The sequence below is a fragment of the Sciurus vulgaris genome (assembly GCF_902686455.1).
Source record: "Sciurus vulgaris genome assembly, chromosome: 6".
Lineage (NCBI taxonomy): Eukaryota > Metazoa > Chordata > Mammalia > Rodentia > Sciuridae > Sciurus > Sciurus vulgaris.
The window spans coordinates 138,752,331-138,769,956 of NC_136466.1; the positions used below are offsets into that span (position 1 = coordinate 138,752,331).

The 17,626-nt window shown below is 31.9% G+C and overlaps 1 protein-coding gene and 1 long non-coding RNA gene across 3 annotated transcripts in view; one reads left to right on the forward strand and one right to left on the reverse strand.

The window, feature by feature from the left end:
* The window catches only part of RICTOR (RPTOR independent companion of MTOR complex 2), a 119,143-nt gene that overhangs the window by 100,258 nt on the left and 1,259 nt on the right, over positions 1-17,626 (forward strand). Inside the window, 13 exon segments of the mRNA XM_079144446.1 lie at positions 1,712-1,821; positions 2,135-2,222; positions 3,408-3,500; positions 3,890-3,996; positions 4,487-4,716; positions 5,814-6,822; positions 7,099-7,170; positions 9,276-9,453; positions 10,194-10,278; positions 10,988-11,221; positions 15,335-15,490; positions 15,774-15,897; positions 17,403-17,541. Of these exon segments, the coding sequence (XP_079000572.1) occupies positions 1,712-1,821; positions 2,135-2,222; positions 3,408-3,500; positions 3,890-3,996; positions 4,487-4,716; positions 5,814-6,822; positions 7,099-7,170; positions 9,276-9,453; positions 10,194-10,278; positions 10,988-11,221; positions 15,335-15,490; positions 15,774-15,897; positions 17,403-17,541 (2,625 nt within the window).
* Positions 1-17,626, reverse strand: part of LOC306663869 — a 408,598-nt gene that overhangs the window by 33,932 nt on the left and 357,040 nt on the right. For both annotated transcript variants that reach the window (XR_013764570.1, XR_013764571.1), the window contains exon 2: positions 7,201-7,304. This is a non-coding gene — a long non-coding RNA (uncharacterized lncRNA). The remainder of the gene's footprint in view (positions 1-7,200; positions 7,305-17,626) is intronic.

Below are 17,626 nucleotides of genomic sequence, written 5' to 3' on the forward strand. Positions count from 1 at the left end.
TAGCTCTGTGACCTCTCCAGGTTTAAAGTAGGAGGAGAAAGAAGTAAGGGGTCAGAAACAGTATAATAATAATAATAATAATAATAATAGTAATAATAATTATACAGGGTTGTTAGCCATTAGTGTAGCAGATTTCAAATGTTAAGTCTGTTATTTGAGGATTACTTTCACGAATTCCACAATAATCTAACATCTAGTTATCTCTCATTTGCAGTTCCCTTGACAAGAGCAGTGGTCTTTTTGGCTGCCTACTTAGCTGAAGGTCCACTCCTTCGTTGCAGGGTTGAGGGTATACAGATAGGTGGGGCAGCACAGGTCTCCTTGTCCTTCCATTATCTTTTGGGCAGAATCCTCAAGATGTTCCACATCAGCAGGGCAAGGTAGCACACGTCTGTAATCCCAGTAACTTAGGAGACTGAGGCAGGAGAATTGCAAGCTTGCCAGCCTAAGCAATTTGACAGGGCCCTAAGCAACTTAGACCCTGTCTCAAAATTTAAAAAGAGGGAGAGTACTAGGGATATAGCTCAGTGGTAAAGCACCCCTGGGTTCAGTCCCCAACCCCTCCCCAAAAAAGATGATCTACATCAAAAACTTAACCCATTCCATGGTTTTAAACTATGTCCCTGACTTTCATTAGTGTTTTCTAAATGCCAGTGGTTAAAAGATTAACCAAGCATTCCATAAGGATATAACTAATCCTATAAAAAGTTCAAACACTTAACCTCAATAAGATTTATACAGAGGAAAGTATGGTGATAATATATAATTAAAACTTCATTACTATTGCAAAGTAAATACAAAAACTATAAAAATAGAAAAGGTTTTAAAGACTGTAAAAGTAGGGCATTCAGGCAACTCACTGAAATCAAAATAGTGTTTTTGCCCCCTTATTTTCTGGAAGTATAATTGTTTGGGCAAAAGATATATTGGAATTTATTTATTTATTTAATTTACTTATTTATGGTATTGGGAATTGAATCTAAGGGCACTCTTACACTGAGCTACATCCCCTTCCCTTTTTTGTTTTGAGACAGCCTCTTCCTAAGTTGTCCAGGCTAGCCTAAAACTTGGGGTCCTCATGCCTGAGCCTCCTGAGTAACTGGAATTACAGACATATGCACACATACCCAGCTTTGAAATTTTAATTTCTAATACATACTGCCAAATTGCTTTCCAAAGAGGTTCCACTGATCCCATCTTGAAGTTTGAAGTGGAATATTTTGTAATAAAGACAGCAGTGTAATGGGCTTAGTTTAAAGGATTTAAGTAGTTCTTCAAGTGTTAGAAGAAAATATTTTTTATATTTGACCTGATTTACATCAGTTGGGAGCAGCATCTTAATGGTGTTGAAATGATAGCATTCATTTGATTTCCTTTTTAAAATTTCTATTGAATATCTTCATAGTTTAACACAAAGAGATACTTTTTTTAAAGGGAAAAGAATTCAAATAAGATAAAAAATATTTATTTACTCATTTGTACTCCAAAACATTAATTGACAAGAGAGAATTACAAGCAGAAAGGTTTGGGATGTGATAGAACATTTGCATTCATAATACTCTTGCTATCCTCTTTCCAAAAATTTTAAATTTCTGAACAGATTCTTTTTATTTTTCTCATATTCATTCTTCTGAAGTTTGTTAAGTACCTAACAAGTGTTTTGTGAATGTCATTATGAAACTGTATACAATTTAAAAGTATTATCTTCTAGGAATATAATTCAAAATATGTTGACTTGATTGAAGAACAACTTAATGAGGCACTAACTACATATCGGAAGCCTATTGATGGTGATAATTATGTTCGTCGGAGTAACCAAAGGTATATAGTCCAATCAGTGGAATAATTTATTTCTAGTCCTCATTGTCAAAGTTAAAACCAAATTATAATCAATTTCTTTTAAGTTTTCTGCATACTCCTATGTTTCATAGGGGTCACATTTTTCTAGTCTGGGCTCTCTTACCAGAACTGTGAGAGCTGGTAAAGTTTTTATTTTTCTGAAGAAATCTTCATGCCTTCACACTTCCCTATTTTTATTTATGTTGGGGAATTGTATTTTATCCAGTACGTTATTAATGTTTTAATTAACATATAAATAAAGCAATGATTATCTCAAATATCTTTCTTATACTAGATTACAGCGTCCTCATGTCTACCTTCCTGTACACCTTTATGGACAACTGGTACACCACAAAACAGGCTGTCATTTATTGGAAGTACAGGTAAAACATAATTTGCTTATTTTAAATGATTATGATATTAAAAAATTCTTAATGTTGCTAAAATATTATCTTTGAAAAAAATTTTTCAAAAGTTATAAAAGCAGTGGTGTAATTGATTTTGTAGTTATCTGTCCTGTAATTGACTTAGTCATTCTGTATTTGTAGTCCCTAAAAATATTACTGGCTTGCATGCATTTCCCTGTTTTGTGTGTGACTTTTGGAAAAGCTAACTTATTGTGGAGCATAAACAACCTGGTAAAGAGCTGAAATGCTTTCCTTTGTTGTTTATTGGAAAAATTAAAATCTCCTTAAAAACATAATAAACTAAGTTTCTTTCTAGCTCTCACTGGGAAATTAAACTGAACAGATTCAGTTACCACCAGTGAACAACAAATTGAAAGTGTAATTTGTGAACATCCCTAGTCTCATATACTTCATGGAATGTAATGGGTTTGGGCAAGAATTTATTCTTTATATAGTTTGTATGTTCACTGTATTTATAGCTGTATGTCTTGTAACTAGGTGTTTTCAATAAACATAACCTTTCTCTTATTCAAGATATAAATAGTTGTAGAAATATTTGTGTGTATGTGTGAAAATGATAGTAATCTAGCAGCTTAGTTCCTTTTTGTATCAGTGTTCATCTCAGGAATCCAAAGTTTTGCATAAATATAGTTTCATGTGTTTTATGTCTATGAAGACTGTTGGGAAGATACCCTTATGAATATTTGAAAATAAATTTATTAAAAATTTAAATGCATTGTTCAGTGTTATCTATAAATATGATGAAATCTAAGCACTAATTTCTATGTAAAATAAATAATTATGATGTTTTACAATACTAGGTGCCACGTACTTTGTTAAGCACTTTATATGTAATTATTAAATCATGAAACCTTATGAGATATATACTGTTATTATCCCTTATTTGGAGATTAGGACATCAAGGCATGGAGGGTAGGGGTTAAGTGACTTTAAAGGTAACACAGCCAAATAATAATATGAACTCAGAACCTATGTACTAATGTTTCCTAATAAGATATTTTACTTTAAAATTACTTTAGAATTTTAAATGTGCAGACGTAACTAAAAGCAAATCTTAAATAGATTTAATAATGCAATAAGGAAGTACACTAAGAAGTACACTCTTGTTACTTACGTGATTTTTTTTTTTAATTTCTTTAGAATATTATTACAGAACTGTGTCACAATGTTCGCACACCAGATTTGGATAAATGGGAAGAAATTAAAAAACTGAAAGCATCTCTTTGGGCCTTGGTTTGTAATAAAAACTTCTGTAAGATCTTCACAATTTTTAGATGTTTTTTCATTTGTCTCAGTAATACTAAATATTAAAATTATTTTATTTAGAACTTGCTTTTAAATCAATATTCTAAGACCAGCATTTTCTGCCAATTTAAATATTTTTACACTGAAAGAATAAATGGTTAAACTATTATTTTTTATGGCTTTAGTTCTCTTGCTAAGATAAATAGAATATTAATTGATTCCTAACATTCCTTAGATGAGAGTTTTTTTCAGATTTTTCTCTCATAGCTTCATGGATAGTTTTAAATTTGTTTCTTGGTAGCTTGTCAAATCTCTTAAAATAATTAACCTTGTATTTTCTGTAAGTATTTTTCTTTTCTTTTTTTTGTTTTTTTCAGGGAAATATTGGCTCATCAAATTGGGGTCTCAATTTGCTACAAGAAGAAAATGTGATTCCTGATATACTAAAACTTGCAAAACAGTGTGAGGTTCTTTCCATCAGAGGGTATGTCATTTAACCCAGAAATCTTTTTAATGCATATATTATTATTCACAAATAGATATAAAGCGAAGTATTTTGTGGTTCATAACTATTAGTTCACTATAAATTCTAACAAAGATTTTTAATGAACTCTAATATTATTATTCCATTTTTATTTTAATATTGATATTTACCTTCTAAGTAAACAAGAAAAACACAGTATGTGTTCACAGAGTCCAGTAATTCAATGCCCAAATACCCCATATTTGTACTAAGAACATGTTTTAAAAATTTTGTTCTAATTATTACCTTTATTAGGAAGATTTGCATGATTTTATTGCTGCTTATTTATTTCTAAGTACTTTTAGTACATTGTTCTGTACAAACTAAACAGTTTTTAATAGTTTTTGAGGAAAATTCAGATATACATATAGCAAATTGGTTATTCTGTGGTTGCTCCAAGAATTCTCAGCCTGAAATTGTAAACTGTCATTATTGCATTTTTTACATACAGGACCTGTGTATATGTTCTTGGGCTAATAGCTAAAACCAAACAAGGCTGTGATATTCTGAAATGTCACAACTGGGATGCTGTGAGGCATAGTCGAAAACATCTGTGGCCAGTGGTTCCAGATGATGTGGAACAACTCTGTAATGAGCTCTCATCTATCCCAAGCACCCTGAGCTTGAACTCAGAGTCAACCAGCTCTAGGCATAATAGTGAGAGTGAATCCGCACCATCGAGTGAGTATTGTGTTAAGTTCACATAAAGTTAGCCAATATTAACATTTGTGTTTGTAATTTCAAAACTTAAATGTATTTGTTGCATTCCTAATTTACTTTTTTTCTAAGATAGTTATTTGGCATTGATAGGCTCTTGGATAATGTGTATCTTTAACAAAGTATAGCCACCAGCCTACATTGTTTTCTCCCCTTGCTTTCTAAATAACTTCTGGAAAGACTTATACTCAGAGATAGAATAACGCATGTGCCAGAATAATCAGTTCCCTTTTTTGTCATTAGAAAAAAGATAAATCTAAAAAGTCTTTTTGTACTTTCTCCATTTACTTAATCTTTGTACTCATTTTTCAGATATAGAGGCTTTTTAAATTTTTTTAATTTTATTTGTTCTAAATTAGTTGTACATGACAGAATGCATTTATACATTTTGATAGATCTTATGTAAATGGAGTGTAATCTCTCATTTTTCTGATTATTTTTTGAACCAGAATATATTTGCTAAGAGATACTGTATTCACTTCTTCATTTTTTTAAAATATTTTTTTAGTTATCAACAGACTTTTATTTTATTTATTTATATGCAGTACTGAGAATTGAACCCAGTGCCTCACATGTGCTAGGCAGGTGTTCTACCACTGAGCTAATAACCCCAGCCACACATCTTCATTTTTGAGTAAAGCAATATATTTTAAAATAATGGAGGGTCTGATATGAGATACCTCAATGATAGAGTGCTTGCCTAGCATATAGTCTCTGTACCAGCTGACTAAGCATCCATGCTCAAGTTCCGTTTAATTTCATCTTGAATATTTGGAAAATCAGAAGGAACTTTATGTAAACTGTGTCTTACTGATCTTATAGCTTTGCTTTGGAAATAACAGGAACTCCTCATAATGACGTAATTTTACATTTTATTCAAATCCAAATGAGTTTCAAGAAAGCATGTTTCATGTGGCTTAATGGTTTAACACAATTAAAAACATTTTTTCCCCAGATGACTGATTAATTTTTTTTTAATTTTTCTGAAATGTGATGTCACTAATAATGAAATGAAATTTTTATTTTTTGTGTGCTTTAATTAATTGACCCTTCAATCCTAGGTATGTTCATTATGGAGGATGACCGGTTTGGCAGCAGTTCTACTAGTACCTTTTTCCTTGACATCAATGAAGATTCAGAGCCAGCATTTTATGACAGACCTGGACCCATCAAGGATAAAAATTCATTCCCGTTCTTTGCTTCTAGTAAACTTGTGAAGAATCGTATCTTAAATTCACTTACTTTGCCTAATAAAAAACATCGTAGTAGCAGTGATCCAAAAGGAGGAAAAATGTCATCTGAAAATAAGACAAGCAACAGACGAATCAGAACACTTACGGAACCCAGCGTAGACTTTAATCATGGTGATGATTTTACACCTGTATCCACAGTTCAGAAAACATTACAATTAGAAACTTCATTTGTTGGAAATAAGCACATTGATGATATTGGTAGTACTCCAAGTATTGGAGAGAATGACTTAAAATTCACCAAGAGTTTTGTTACAGAGAATCACAAAGAAAACACAAGCCGAGAAAGGTTAATTGTAGAAAGTTCAACAAGCTCACATATGAAGATCCGTAGCCAAAGTTTTAATACAGATACCACAACAAGTGGCATAAGTTCAATGAGCTCAAGTCCTTCACGAGAGACAGTAGGTGTAGATGCTACAACTATGGACACAGACTGTGGAAGTATGAGTACTGTGGTAAGTACGAAAACTGTTAAGACAAGCCACTATTTGACACCACAGTCTAACCATCTGTCTCTTTCCAAGTCAAACTCAGTGTCCCTGGTGCCTCCTGGTTCTTCTCATACACTTCCTAGAAGAGCACAGTCCCTTAAAGCACCTTCTATTGCTACAATTAAAAGTTTAGCAGATTGTAACTTCAGTTATACAAGTTCTAGAGATGCTTTTGGCTACGCTACATTGAAAAGATTACAGCAGCAAAGAATGCATCCATCCTTATCTCACTCTGAAGCTTTGGCATCTCCAGCAAAAGATGTGCTGTTTACTGATACCATCACCATGAAGGCCAACAGTTTTGAGTCCAGACTAACACCAAGCAGGTAAGCAAATATTTATTTTAAAATGAACAAATAATGGTTGCATTTCAACAGATTTAAATGTAAAACATTACTCAGGTTAGTAACACCACATAAGCCTCAGAACTTGTTTACTATGGTAGGCTATCAGCTCCTTGTTACCCGATATGATTTGAAATGGATTCTTGCAGCTGCGAGGGGGGAAAACAAGACTCCATTAGGCCCTGAAAATAAACATACGTGCTTTATAAGAACACAAAAGTCACAAGCTTTTTTTCATTTATTTCTCGCTTCTGCAAGGATCGATTTTAAAAAGAAGCATGTCGGGGGAATCAGGAGCTTAAGACCTACAATAACAAACAACCTTTTCAGGTAGGTCAATTTAAGGCTCCAAAAGTTGACCTCTTTTTTTTTTTTTTTTTTTTTTTTTTTTTTTTTTTTTTTTTTTTTTTTTTTTTTTTTTTTTTTTTTTTTTTGTCTTTTTTTTTTCTTTTTTTTTTAAATAACTGAATATTTCAGTTAAATTATTTTCAGTTTAAGTATTTGTAATTATTAAGTAGACACTTAATAGACACTATATGAATTATTTGCTCCTTGGGACTCAGCAGGGATTTTTTTATCACGTAAACTGTTCACAAGGAACACTTCAGCTTTTATCTTTAAAAGAATGCAATATTAAATTTGTTGTAAAAATTTCCATAACTGATTTTTGTTGCTGAGCCAGTGGTTCCTAAACAACTTTTTAGCTTTAAATTATTCATTCATACTGATTTAAATGGATTTTTATATATCCATTACTTTAAAATAGTGTCTGACACATAGTAAGACCTCAATAAAAAATAGCTAGTATTAATATCATCTTTGGCAGTGGCTTCATGAAATCCATCTGTCTCTTACATTAAATTCTTAATAATGATAAGCACGTTAAGCACTCTTCTTTCAATAATGACACATTTAATACAGGAATGGGTTCCTGGTAGCAGGTTTTGAATTTTGTCCCCACTTGTAGAATACAAAAGTTACACAGTAATGTCTGTTCTAATTGAAGCTCACTGGCTTTGTGGCCCTCTCATAATGCATTACAAAGGCAGGCATGCTTGTCAAAGGCCCATGATTACAAATGTATGCAGTGTTGTTCATGAGTTTGGAATGTCTAACCTTCAGTTACCTAATCTAGAGGAGATTTAACTAGATCAGTGGTTTTAAGCCTTTTTAGTGTTGCTTTTTAAGCAGAGAGACCCTTTTTTCACAAAAAGGTTTCTATGGAAACCTAATACATAGAAAAGATTAAAAAAAATGGAGCAACACTGGTTAAAAGAGGAATTGGGAAGGAGAATAATTCAGTAATTGTTCCCCACTGCTGCAGTAGTCTTTGAAGAGTTTTTGGAGTTAGAAAAGTATAACAGTATAATCTGGAAACCACTGACCTCTTTTATGAAAATCATAAATTTAAGAGTGGTTTTTAGATGGAAATTAAGAATGGTTTCTGTTTTGATAATCTTAATAATGATAGTTTATGAAGCATTTTTTGTGTTTTGTGAAATAATTTTTTGATTCACCATCAGACTACATGAGTGTATTTTAAAGACTGATTTCCAAATAACAAAATATATACATATGGCATTTTGGATAGTACCTTGTATATATAAAGCATGTACCAAGTAAATATTTTTATATTTTGTTGCATGAGTGAGAATTTGGGGGCTGGGATTGTAGCTCAGTGGTAGAGCACTTGCCTAGCATGTGTGAGACACTGAGTTCAATCCTCAGCACCACATAAAAATAAATAAAATAAAGGTATTGTGTCCATCTACAACTAAAAAAAATTTTTTTTAAAGAATTTATATAACAAAGGCATATCTTATGGGCAGTATGCCTTATTTGCTATGGAATTACTAGTAAGAGTACATTGTAGAAATATCAGTACTTCATATTAGGCTCTCCCTTATAATATTTATGAATGGTTCCACTCCACTGTGTTGGATGTACCTTCTGTGTTACATATATCTTAGATTGATAATGAAACTATTAAAGTAATAACCCCACAAATAATGATAAGTAATTGATCTTATTTTTCCTAAATATGATATTAAATGTTAATAAATATATCATTAGCTATATAATAGCAAATTCAGCAATCCCAAATGATTGCAAAAATAGTCCTTGAACTGTATACCTCTATCTCTACGTCAGTTTCTTTTTTACTTCTAGATGGTCAAGTTATTCCAGTAACCTACCTTTTCACCTTTACCTGGGAGACCATAACAGTTGTTGTTGGTAATAGACAACATTACTGGTGCTCATTTGTGTATCATCCTATAACAGATAATATTTTGAAGCGTTTATATATTTTTAGTAAACACGATGGTACTGCTTAATATTTGACTAGCTACTTTTCTGAAGATATAAATGTTATTTTCATATGATTAATATTAAGAATCTAGAAACTAATGTAAGTTTTTTTTGTGGTATTATAGGTTCATGAAAGCTTTAAGTTATGCATCATTAGATAAAGAAGATTTATTAAGTCCCATTAATCAAAATACCCTGCAGCGATCCTCCTCAGTTAGGTCCATGGTGTCCAGTGCTACATATGGTGGCTCAGATGACTACATTGGTCTTGCTCTTCCAGTAGACATTAATGATATATTCCAGGTATCATCATGATTTTTATTATTTCCCTATGAGTTGGCTTCCTGTATTTTCATATTCTGTAAAAGTTGTTTCCTAGAAATTAAAGAGTAGACACTAATTTTGGGAAAAATGATTTTTTTTGAGGCAGTTTCTTCTAAAGAAATCTTAAGATGAAAATTCACCTTTTTCAACTATTCCATACTCCTTTATTCACACCATACTCTTTTATTTACACCTCCAGATTTTTAGGACATTATCCCTTCTCTTCACAAGTTAAATTGGCATATTGTTTCATTTATTTATCTGTATGTTATCTATAGAAATTTAATAAATTATTAACCTTGCTTTTTAGTCTCATTTGACTTATTCCTTATTTTTTCATCTTTGATCCTATTTTTGCCTTCCAAAGAAGTTTTGTGGTGCCCGGCCATAGAAAATAACTCCAATCCCATGAGATACCTACAAATCTCTAGATGTTATATGGTAAAATAAAGAATACACATTTGCTCAGAAGTCTAAAGACATTTTAAATAAATGCTAAAATAATTATTTGGGTATATTTACTTTATCAAGAATATAATGAAAGACTTTAAGGGTTGTTATTCTGTCAAGTTTTGACAATTTAACTTTTTCTTAGTAAACTTTTCATTGCAGGTTTATATACTCTAATAATTATAGTTGTATTTCACTTAATTTTCTTAGTAGTCATTAGGTAGACTTCTTTTTATAACAGGATTTACCTTGATTTGTATCTATTGTAGGTAAAGGATATTCCTTATTTTCAGACAAAAAACATACCTCCACATGATGATCGAGGTTCAAGAGTATTTGCCCATGATGCAGGAGGTAATGCTTGGACTTTGTTCTCATAAGGTTCTCATTATATGAAAAATAAAAATTATTAATTGTCTTAGTAGGAGGACAGTAAGTTTTCTGGTATCCACCTTGGATCACTTAAAAATACATCAAAATAACTATTTTGAGTCAACTTAGAATTAAACCATGGTTTTGGTTTTTTGGAATACTTAAAGTGTTTTTTCAACTAAATACCCAGTCTCTCAAAAAGACAAAAAACAGATTTGTTGTTCCTGTTTTTTAAAAAGGTGGTACATGTAAAATTTATAACACTAATTTTCATAGGTTTTCCTTTGTTATGAACTATTATATTTTAATGAATGTATTGCATATAAGCCACTGGTTTTATAGCTTCATAATCTTGACTTTTTTTAACAACTTAGAATTATTACTTTTCTTTAGGCATATTTTGAGGATCGTTGATATGATACATTAATTAGTGTCTCAGTTTTCCATTTTGTATTTAAAACCCCATCTTAAAAGTAATATATGTTCTGGCATTAATTGTTTTCATAATTTTAAGCAAAGTGTTCTTTTTTTCTCCCTAGTTAAAATTAAGTGTTGAATCATAAAAAAAAGTTCTGATTGTCATCCCTAGATTCCCTTCTTTAAAAATTTCACATGGGTTAAGGTACCTTGAAAAAAGGGACCTTGTTAATAACTATCTTTATCTGATCGTTATATGTTTACTTATGTACAGGTCTTCCATCTGGAACTGGAGGTCTTGTAAAAAACTCATTTCACTTGCTACGACAGCAAATGAGTCTTACGGAAATAATGAATTCAATCCATTCAGACGCGTCTTTGTTTTTAGAAAGTACAGAAGACACTGGACTACAGGAGCATACAGATGATAACTGCCTTTATTGTGTCTGTATTGAAATTTTGGGTTTCCAGCCCAGTAACCAACTAAGTGCAATATGTAGTCATTCAGGTGAGTGATTAATTATGTCCTTTGAGATAAGTCCACCTGAATTTGAATATGCTCCAGTGAGCAGTCATTTACCAATGCTGTGGATGACCTCCTCTTCCTCCATTCTTACTGCTGCAGACTTAGGCCAGACACTCAGCATGTTTCTTGGACATGCTAATTTTGATCCCTCCCATTCATCACTCATGCTATTGCCCATGATTAATTTGTTTATAATACTTTACTGGCTACTTAAGCCCTACACACAGGACTCTGTGATCGATCTAGTGGTTTTCATCATTCTCTCTTAAAGTTGATGTGCTATTACTAAAACTTGCTTGAAATTTTGAACAACTTCTTGTCCTGTAAAACATGTTTTCCTTTCCTTGCCTCTTTCTCTTCCCCTTCAGACACAGATACAAGCTCACACACAGACACACTTGATCTATCTGGCAGGTCCTCATCCTATGTGTCAGCAGTATCATGTCTACAGAGTGTTCTCTGACTCTCTGAAGTCAGGTGTTGCACTCCACTTTTGCTCTCATTGCCTTTTGCACACAAATATCTTCTGGTAATTATTGCTGTTGTTACTTGGTATTTTTTTCTCCTACTCAGTAAGTTCTGTAAGGACATACAATCTGTTGTCTTTTCATTTTTATATTTCTAATATTTAGCTTTGTAACAGTAGATCCTCGATGTGTATTTGGAGTGAGTAAATAAAATGGCCCCAGATTGAACATTTTAAATGTGTATCAACAGGTGTTATATTTTAACAGTTTCAAATTACTGTATACGTATTTAAAATATGACCTATATATGCCTTTTCTGAGAGAAACCTAGTGATGACTATAGTTTTCTTCCAAATTTCTCCTAATTTAGTGCTTCCCAACTGGTTAAGGGTGACACACCAGTGTGGCACAAAAGGATAAGGTTGTGCTGGGCTGTTGATACCCTCGGTGGTTCCATGTCTCAGTGGGGCCTGCATTTTACAAATTCCTAGACTTTGCCCTTACACCATGTCCAGGTCCCTAATATGCTATAATTATTTTCTGTTATTTATAACTACTTTTCATGAGTTTTGGAAACTTTTTGTCAGTTGTATTGCATAATAGAAAAGGCTATAATCATTTAGCTACATTGCTTATGATTTTATTCCTGCAAATTCAACAAATAAATATAAAAACACTTACTATATGGAGCATTGCTATACTATTTTACTTACTAAATAGAAGGGCTAACCCCCTAATTATCCAGTTGCAAGGCAGTGATAGCTAGTTCTAATCTATTGTGATTGTGATCAACAGTGAGAGGGATCAAGCAGGATGTTGTAAAGTTTAGAGCTGGTGAAAGGCTTGCTACAATCAAGAGACATGCTATTCTTTTCACTTTTTTTAGTTTTAGAAGTATATTTATGATATCATGTAAAGGTTTTTCTAAATGAGTTAATATTTTTGAAACTCAAATGTGGTAGTTATTGATGGCTATACCCCACAAAAAAATAAATAGATAAGCTTTTGTGGGTCCTCAATAATTTTTAAGAAAATGAGGAAGTCCTAAGACCAGAAAGTTAAAGAAAAAAGACGTCTATTAAACAAGTGCTATATTCTTGATTTAATTTTTTTATTAAATAGTTCCTCCATCAACAAAGCAAATACACTTTCTTCTCTGCAGCACGTGGATTCTTCTCTAAAATAGACTACATCTTTTGCCACAAAGCAACTCTTAGTAAATACCAAAAATGGAGATAATACCCTACATTCTTTCAGATCATAGTAGAATGAAATTAGAAATTAGAAATCAATGATAAAATAAAAAATAGAATGTACTCTAACAGTTGGAGACTAAATAATACACTATTGAAAGATGAATGAATAGAAGAAGAAATCAAGGGTGAAATAGAAAAATACGTAGAGGTAAATGAGAATACCAATACAACATACCAAAATATCTGGGACACTGAAGCCTAAGAGGAAAGTTCATTACATTGAGTTTATTCATTAAAGAATAAAAAGTCAACAAATAAATGACCTAAGATTACATTTCAAAGCCCTGGAAAAAGAGGAACAAATCAATACCAAAAGCAGAAGATAAGAAATAATTAAAATCAGAGCTGAAATAAATGAAATTGAAACAAAAGAAACATTTTAAAAACTGACAAAACAAAAAGTCAGTTCTTTGAAAAAGTAAATAAAAATTGATAAACCCCTAGCCATGCTAATGAGAAAGAGAAAGAAAATTGAAATTACTAAAGTACATGATGAAAAATTACTAAAATATATGCTGATGAAAATAAACAAATAGTATAGTATCACAACAGACACTGCTGAAATACAGAAGAAAATTAGAAACTATTTTGAAAATTTACATTCCAATAAAATAGAAAATCTTGGAAGATATTGACAGATTTCTAGAGACTTATGAACTATTCAAACTGAATCAGGAGGACATACACGATTTGAACAGATCATTTTCAAGCAGTGAAATAGACGCCATCAAAAGCCTACAAATTGAGAAAAGCCCAGGAGCAAACGAATTCTCCTCCGAGTTCTGCAAGACTTTCAAACAAGAATTAACATCATTACTCAGGTTATTCCGTTCCAAACTCATTCTGTGAGACTGGTATCACCCTGATACCAAAACCAGACAAAGACACATCAAAGAAAAATCTTCAGACCAATGTTTCTGATGAACATAAATGTAAAAATTCTCAATAAACTTCTAGCAAATTGCATTCAAAACTATATTTTTAAAAACAGTGCACCATGATCAAGTGGGGTTCATTCCAGGGATGCAAGGTTGGTTCAACATATGGCAATCAGTCGACGTAATTCATCGCATCAGTAGACCTAAAAACAAGAATCATATGGTCATTTCAATAGATGCAGACAAAGCATTTGACAAAATATAGCACTCTTCCTGTTCAAAACACTAGAAAAACTCGGGATAGTAGGAATATACCTCAACATTGTAAAAGCTATATATACTAAACCCAAGGCCAACATCATTCTAATTAGAGAAAAATTGGAAGTATTTCCTCTAAAAACTGGAACAAAACAAGGATGCCCTCTTTCACCACTTCTCTTTAACAACGTCCTTGAAACTCTAGCCAGAGCAATTAGGAGAAAGAAATTAAAGGGATACAAATAGGAAAAGAAGAACTCAAACTATCACTATTTGCTAATGACATGATTCTATATTTAGAAGATCGAAAAAATTCTAACCAGAAGACTTCTAGAACTAATAAATGAATTCAGCAAAGTAGCAGGATATAAAATCAACACCTATAAATCGTGTTCCTATACATCAGTGATGGGATCTACTGAAAGAGAAATTAGGAAAACAGGAAAACTGCTCCATTCACAGTGGCCTCAACATTTCTTATAGCACTAAGGTTGTGTAATTGTTTTTTGGTTGCCCAGTGTTACTTTGTAAAACAATAACCATAGATGTCCTGATTTTCATTTGCTCTAATCATTTAATGTAATTCCCCAAGAAATTTTTAAATCAAAAAAAGCATTTGAACTAGGATGTTTGCTTGACTTTAAAAATCCCTTGCAGGAGTACCTTCACTATGGATGGGTACTATAGAAAATATAATTCTAAAGTATGAAGTAAACTTTAGATAAACCAGAAAAGTGTGATCATTATATTTGTACTTATTAAGATGTGGGGAGCAAGTCATAGAATAATAAATTCAGTATAAGCCTACTAACCTAAGAATGAGAAGATAAAATAGCAAAAGATCTGAAATTATATATGTGAAACTTTTAATGGCATTTACTATAAAAAGGGTATTTAGATAGGGGTAGGAAGGGTGGAAGAGTGTAGAAGATAAGAAGATACTCTGAATTTTAATTCTGAATACATCTTTACTTGGATTTTTAAAATAATCACATATTCTTATATTATTTATTGTGGGAAAATAAATTATTATTTATAAATGTCTTTAGGATTTAACAGAGTTCCCTGAGTAATCACTATCTGAGCAGTATAGATTCATTCTGAAAATACTTACCATGGGGAGTAATTATTGAAAACTGAAAAGAAATTACAAGGATTCCTCTCTTTCAGAATGTACAGTACAAACACAGGAATTAAGCCACTATGATACTTTCATTGAAACCATTTTTTCTTCAGACCTTCAAGATATTCCATATTCTGATTGGTGTGAGCAGACTATCCACAATCCTTTAGAAGTGGTTCCCTCTAAGTTTTCAGGGATTTCTGGATGCAGTGATGGGGTGTCTCAAGAAGGCTCAGCTAGCAGCACCAAAAGCACAGAATTATTATTAGGTAAGTTTTCAGATTCGCTTCCAAGTATTATTAATAAAACTATGTTGAGTTGATTTTGTTTCTCATAAATACTATAAAGTTGTCTCAAAACTATGGCCAGTCAGTTTTAGTTGTGCAGTTTAGCAGACTTAAATATTGTGCCTGTATCTGCCACTTACAAATCTGCAGATCTTGTGTAATTAATCTCAGTTTTAGATTTCAAGTAAAGTTCAAAAACAAATTTCATGAATTGTAGTCATTTTGCATAATGATAAAATAACTTCACACTGAAATTTCTTTTCAGGTGTCAAAACAATTCCAGATGATACACCAATGTGCCGTATACTTCTTCGCAAAGAAGTTCTAAGATTAGTTGTTAATTTGAGTAGTTCAGTTTCAACTAAATGTCATGAAACTGGACTTTTAACGTGAGTAAATTATATTCATGAATGTTATTCTGCTTTTTAAGGTGAAAAATGATGCTTGAAGTACTTCAAAAGTTAGACAAATTAACATCAGTAATTACATTGCATATCCAAGGCTGGATTTTCTTATACTTATTTCTGTATATTCTCCTCAAAACGATATATTGCAGCAGAGAATGCAGAAGGAAACATGAGAATTACACTATCTTCTTTAAAGCCATACTTTATAAAAGATCTGTAAAAATGTAGAACTATAAAAACAATGTTAGTGACTGGGGTTGTGGCTTATAGGTAGAGCACTGGGCTGGCCTGTGTAAGGCATTGATTTTGAGTCTCATCACCATATATAAATAAATAAATAAATGCCCATTGACAACTAAAAAAAAATTTAAAAAACTAATGCTATTCTTCTCATTTTTTTTATTTTTTTAGTTTTAGAAAAACAGGTTTCTTATTGAAGTATATTTATAATAACATATAAAGTTTTTTCTAAATGAGTTAATATCTTTGAACCGCCGATGTGGTAATTATTGAAGTGTACCCAACCAAAAGAAAAATAAAGAAATAGATAAGCTTTTGAGGGTCCTTAAGAATTTTTAGAAAGGTGAGGAAGTTCTAAGACCAGAAAGTTTTAGGAAAAAAAAAAAAGACTTCTATTAAACAAGTCCTATATTGTTTAATTTTTTTTCTCTTAATAAAAGTTGTAGGATTTTTACTGTTTTTCTAAATTAGAACAACATGATAAAAGAAAATTCAAATTGAGTCTTTAGCATCTTTATTTGAACTATTTTAAATAGTGGTTCTCAAAAGAAATGCACCTCAGGGTTTCCAGCAAGGCTTTTTAAAAGGCAATGTAGGTGCCAGGGTCTCACTATCCACCTTGGAGCTGAGCACTGTAGGAGTTTTTAATCCCCTGCCCAATCCCCCAGCTGATTCTGAGTGCTCCAGCTAAAAGCCACTGTTTGAAGTGTCAGAAGATCTAGACAACTCAAAGTTGTTAATAACTTTAGTCTAAAAACATTTCTATTTTAAAACTTGAACTTGAAAATATTTAAGTCATCCTAGGCTGATAAATAAATACTGCAATTTCCCATGTTGGTGAAAAATACTATTTCTATTTTACAAGAGCCATTCAGATTTTGATAATCTTAAAAAATAAAAAACAAAACAAAACACAATCAGTTACGTGGAGGCTGAAGCAGGAGGATGGCAAGTTCCAGGCCATCAGGCCAGCCTGGGCAACATAGACCTGACTCAAAAAAAAAAAAAAAAAAAAAAAAAAAAGCAAAACAAACAAAAAATCCAGTTTTAAAACAAACCTAAAGTTCAGAGTATCTCACATAAGTGTTTAATAGGAATATTTATTATATTCTTAAGCTGTCACCCCAGATATGATATCTAACCAATATCTGGAGAAGAAATGTTTTTAAAGTCAGTGATACTTTGGAGAAAAAAGGGTAAATAATGATTATAGTTTTATCACACCACAGTCTTTTCTTTCATTTTAGAATCAAGGAGAAGTATCCTCAAACATTTGATGATATCTGCCTTTACTCTGAGGTTTCTCATTTGCTGTCACACTGCACATTTAGACTTCCATGCCGGAGGTTTATACAAGAATTATTTCAAGATGTACAGTTTTTACAAGTAAGTAGAATTTTTACTGCTGAAATTTTTCTTCCAAGAATAATTCTGTTCGAATTACGTTGAAAGAATTAATATATCTACATTA